The sequence below is a fragment of the Procambarus clarkii genome, chromosome 94 (genome assembly GCF_040958095.1).
Source record: "Procambarus clarkii isolate CNS0578487 chromosome 94, FALCON_Pclarkii_2.0, whole genome shotgun sequence".
NCBI classification, from domain to species: domain Eukaryota; kingdom Metazoa; phylum Arthropoda; class Malacostraca; order Decapoda; family Cambaridae; genus Procambarus; species Procambarus clarkii.
The window spans coordinates 2543856-2549293 of NC_091243.1; the positions used below are offsets into that span (position 1 = coordinate 2543856).

The 5438-nt window shown below is 47.5% G+C and overlaps 1 protein-coding gene across 1 annotated transcript; it reads right to left on the reverse strand.

The window, feature by feature from the left end:
- Positions 1–1574: 1574 nt before the first annotated feature.
- LOC138359963 (uncharacterized) lies at positions 1575–3455 on the reverse strand. The gene is made up of 2 exons (XM_069319838.1): positions 1953–3455; positions 1575–1778 (listed from the first exon to the last, which is right to left on the reverse strand). The coding sequence occupies exons 1-2, from the start codon at positions 3453–3455 to the stop codon at positions 1575–1577; spliced, it is 1707 nt and encodes a 568-aa protein (XP_069175939.1).
- Positions 3456–5438: the final 1983 nt, after the last annotated feature.

The following is a 5438-nucleotide window of genomic DNA, read 5'->3' on the forward strand; positions in this document are numbered from 1 at the left end:
CCCTTGCACCACCGGCCCTGACCACCCAGGCGCCACCGGCCCTGACCACCCAGGCGCCACCGGCCATGACCACCCTTGCACCACCGGCCCTGACCACCCCGGCGCCACCAGTCCTGACCACCCTGACACACGCTCCTCTCATGACGCCAACTTATCTACCAACCTGGTGACTTTCTGAAGAAATATTCTCATGAAATAAGTTAATGATAATATGCCCATGGCGGTTTGTAAAAATAATTGTTTGTATTTTCTTGTTATTATTGGTTTAATGTAAAAGGACGAAAGAATTCAAGTAGAAATTAAGAACTTTAGTGAATGTAAACATTTAATGAAGAAATCTATGTCCCAACAGAGCGTGCATTTGGAGAGAGCCCTCAGTCCTGGGAACAACACTCAAGTGTGTCAACAAACTTTTGCATCTACATCACAGTCCTCATCACCAGACAGTAGGCAACAACGCGTCTCACACTCAACATGGCCCAACTCCTCGTTATCTCTCACCTCTGACCTATCTGCTACAACCTTACCAAGGATAAACATCACGTCTCCAGTCAGCAGTGATCGGTCCCAAACATCCTCAGCTCACCACTCTGTCAGCATGTCACCGAAGAATCGTCATTGCAGTAGAAACACTCTCTCCCCACACCATACATCACCACTTGCTGTCCGCCAGACGGTCAAGGACCCTCATCTCCCTTACCCGTCACCTGTCGCTGATCACCAAGACATAGTAGGGGCACCACGTCAACATCTCCATTACCTGTCACCTGTAGCTGATCACCAGGACACAGTAGGGGCACCTCGCCAACATCTCCCTTCACATGTCAGTCAGTCAGTGAAGGAAAAGCTGCCACAGCCGCCGGCTCTCTCGCCGCTGCCCTTTAACACACGCCATGAGACAGACAGCTCCCAGGTAGGTACAAGAAATACAATTTATAGAGAAAACATTGTAAGTGAACATGGAGATCTTCTTTCTGACGAGAGCGTCTGTAACTCAACTGCAGAGAGTCCTTTACACTGGACAGGTAACATGAGTAAGATCGCAGAGCAGAACATGGCCTCAAACATGCCAGATGTGTGTCTGAAGAGCTCGCCACTCTGTAAACCTCTTTTACCCATTCTTCACAAAGAAAGATCTGCGGAATGCATAGACGATGACCGAGTTTCCTGGTCTTCACAACACAGCAGGGAGTCGTGTGGCAGCCCAGATGGAAGAGATTCACCTGCCTCGTCTCCTCACCGTAGGCTTGCAAAGCCTGACTCTCGGCATTCATTATCACCACGTCACACCAAGAGCACTTCCGTGGTGGCCTCACCCAAGCTGACCTGGCAAGAGTCACCACAACAGTGTTGCTCCATAAGGCCCGCCGCGCAGGTCATCTACCATGGTCAGCCCCATATACAGGAGCAGCTGGAGCAACAGCAACTTCAGCAGCAACTGCTCCTGTCAGAGGCTCACCAGGAGCACTGCTCTTTACAGCAACATCATCACCAGTATGACCAAACATTTACTCATATTAAACAATGTTGCTCTGTACAACACTGTAATGCTTCCCCGCTGAAGGAACTTCGCCCTAATTTACTTCACAAGAAGGATCAGAAGCATTCTCCAGTTTATTTACGTTTTTCACACAAGCAGGACTTACAACGAAGTAAAGACGATTCATATGATCACAAAGATTCTCTCGTACAATATTCTCCATATTATGATGATCAGGTCCATGAAGATCAATGGAGACATCAGTTGGAGGAACAACCATTCCAGCGTCAACAGAATCCTGGGAATCAAAATTATTATAAACAGGTGCATGGTATTCGGGACATTTTCCTGCATCAACTCTGTCATCAAGACCACCTGCTTCAGTACCACAGTTCCCGAGGTCATGACCAGGTAAGCTATTGTACGGATTACTGTTATCTGAGCAAGAGTGGTTGTGTCAATGGTCAGATACCAGAACGGCAAAGTCAGGATGTGCCGTTAGAGTATCTACACTTGGCATGTCAAGAGTGCCCACACCTGACCTTTCATGAGTCCCCACACCTGGCTTCTCAACAGTGTTCACACCTGGGCTCTCAATATTCTTAACACCTGGCTTCTCAACATTGTTAACACATGGCAACTCAACTGTGTTAACACCTGGCTTCTCAACTGTGTTAACACCTGGCTTCTCAACATTGTTAACACCTGGCTTCTCAACATTGTTAACACCTGGCTTCACAACATTGTTAACACCTGGCTTCTCAACATTGTTAACACCTGGCTTCTCAACATTGTTCACACTTGGGGTATCAATATTCTTAACACCTGGCTTCTCAACATTGTTAACACCTGGCTTCTCAACATTGTTAACACCTGGCTTCTCAACATTGTTAACACCTGGCTTCTCAACATTGTTAACACCTGGCTTCTCAACATTGTTAACACATGGCAACTCAACATTCTTAACACCTGGCCTCTCAACATTGTTAACACCTGGCAACTCAACTGTGTTAACACCTGGCAACTCAACTGTGTTAACACCTGGCTTCTCAACAATGCCCACACCTGGCCTCTCAACAGTGTTCACACCTGGCCTGTCAACAGTGTTCACACCTGGCCTCTCAACAGTGTTCACACCTGGCCTGTCAACAGTGTTCACACCTGGCCTGTCAACAGTGTTCACACCTGGCCTGTCAACAGTGTTCACACCTGGCCTCTCAACAGTGTTCACACCTGGCCTCTCAACAGTGTTCACACCTGGCCTCTCAACAGTGTTCACACCTGGCCTCTCAACAGTGTTCACACCTGGCCTCTCAACAGTGTTCACACCTGGCCTCTCAACAGTGTTCACACCTGGCCTCTCAACAGTGTTCACACCTGGCCTCTCAACAGTGTTCACACCTGGCCTCTCAACAGTGTTCACACCTGGCCTCTCAACAGTGTTCACACCTGGCCTCTCAACAATGCCCACACCTGGCCTCTCAACAGTGTTCACACCTGGCCTCTCAACAATGCCCACACCTGGCCTCTCAACAGTGTTCACACCTGGCCTCTCAACAGTGTTCACACCTGGCCTCTCAACAGTGTTCACACCTGGCCTCTCAACAGTGTTCACACCTGGCCTCTCAACAGTGTTCACACCTGGCCTCTCAACAGTGTTCACACCTGGCCTCTCAACAGTGTTCACACCTGGCCTCTCAACAGTGTTCACACCTGGCCTCTCAACAGTGTTCACACCTGGCCTCTCAACAGTGTTCACACCTGGCCTCTCAACAGTGTTCACACCTGGCCTCTCAACAGTGTTCACACCTGGCCTCTCAACAGTGTTCACACCTGGCCTCTCAATAGTGTTCACACCTGGCCTCTCAACAGTGTTCACACCTGGCCTCTCAACAGTGTTCACACCTGGCCTCTCAACAGTGTTCACACCTGGCCTCTCAACAGTGTTCACACCTGGCCCCTCAACAGTGTACATTCGACCACACTCAGGTGTTCTACTCAGGTGACACCGACTAATAGAACACTGTCAACACGTGCAGCTCAGGCTGAGTGTTTGTCTCTCAAGGGTTGTGCTGTATTGACATCTGGTGGCAACTGTGTCCTCACTGGTGATGACTCTGATCCCCCTTACAGTGTTGCCTTCTTCTATTTCCTGCTGACTGTTGCTAAGATTTTGGATGCCCTGGTTCAGTTGTTAATACTTTTCCTGCGGTGGGTGTTTTTGGCACGGGTGGGGAGGGGTTCCTGGTTGTCTTCTGTAGGAAAACTATTTATAGTCATAATGACTGAGGAAGCTAGTGATTTGTCTCTCCTTTAATGGCTTCTCCTCTGATGGATGCTAGTAGGTTCTCTGTCGAAATACTGCTGTTGCTGGTGTTCTCCTTGACTGCTGTGTCGGGCGTTGATTGATACTCTCTTTGGTAGGGGGCCTCGTACCCGGACATTGGGTTCCGTTGTGGGGGTGTTTGCTCACACCCCAGTTATTCTTGATATACCACACCCTGTCACACTCTTGGCATGTGCCTTCTCTGCTGCTGATTGATGGTTCCTCTTGGCTGAGAGAAGTCTGGCTGTCTGTTGTGATCTGCGACATTGGGGGGGGGGGGGCTTAGTGGGCGCTGGGCGGACGCTGGGCGGGCGCTGGGCGGGCGCTGGGCTGACGAAGAGTGGACGGGTGTACACGGGCGGTGGCAGGTCAGCTGGCCGTGACAATCACCACTCTGATCAGTGCGTATCTCTCTCTCGTGGGAGGGACCTGAGTGCCCACTAAGAGCTGTGTCATGCGCCATGTCTGGATGCTTGGGGCATCACATCTCTCCCAACAAATCATCCTACATCCACTGGATGTAGGTGGGTGGCTGGTAGACGCCGGGCTGAGTGTGGCAAGGGTGGCCGAGGAGGTGGGGTAGCAGGAGAGTTACATGGTTTGGTGTGGCAGGAGGGGGGGGGGAGGAAGAGGGTCGGCATCTTTCGGCTTGTAGGTTGGGTGACGGTGCACACTTGGGGGTGGGAGATAGGGATGAGGGGAACACTAACACATTGGTATAATTTCGTGGTATATCACTACATAATATTATACACTTGTAATCGTGCTCACTGAGGAATATATAATATACATATATATATATATATATATATATATATATATATATATATATATATATATATATATATATATATATATATATATATATATATATATATATATATATGACCGAAAAAGTAAGATTAATAATTCTAACACGAATTTTCTCTATTTCTTATGTTTCTTTTTACTGCCGATGGTAATTGAAAAATCAGTTCTCCAAAATTCATTTTTATTTCTAGTCTGACGCGACGCTTGAAAGCGTTTCGTAATAACTTATTACATTTTCAAAGACTTTAGTTTACACACACACAACTGTAACCTGAAAACAATAAACAGAATTTTACTTAATGCTAACATTGAACAGCTTGTCTTATATACTCGCATTTGGGTGAGGTGATATGTTGCAAAAGTTTTGGATGAGATGAACAAAATTTTGACCAACACAAGACAGAACACGGTGCAATGGGTATAAATTGGATAAATGAGACGGAAGAATGGAAGTAACTGTAAAGGGCCTATTGGCCCATACTTCATCTTGAGGCTTCTATATTGGTACGGAGTCTTGAAGTGGGTAGAATATAGTTGTGCATTAATTGGCTGTTGATTGCTGGTGTTGACTTTTTGATGTGTAGTGCCTCGCAGATGTCAAGCCGCCTGCTATCGCTGTATCTATCGATGATTTCTGTGTTGTTTGTTAAGACTTCTCTGGTGATGGTCTGATTGTGGGAAGAGATTATATGTTCCTTAATGGAGCCCTGTTGCTTATGCATTGTTAATCGCCTGGAAAGAGATGTTGTTGTCTTGCCTATATACTGAGTTTTTTGAGGCTTTCAGTCCCCAAGTGGGTATTTGAAGGCATAGACGACGTTG

What these genes read in the sequence shown, in the direction of transcription:
- LOC138359963 (XM_069319838.1), bottom strand. Translation starts at nt 3,455, where the DNA reads ATGTACACTGTTGAGGGGCCAGGTGTGAACACTGTTGAGAGGCCAGGT. An exon ending in ATCCTGACTTTGCCGTTCTG is followed by an intron (nt 1,779 to 1,952) that starts GTATCTGACCAT and finishes TTTGATTCCCAG; the next exon opens with GATTCTGTTGACGCTGGAAT.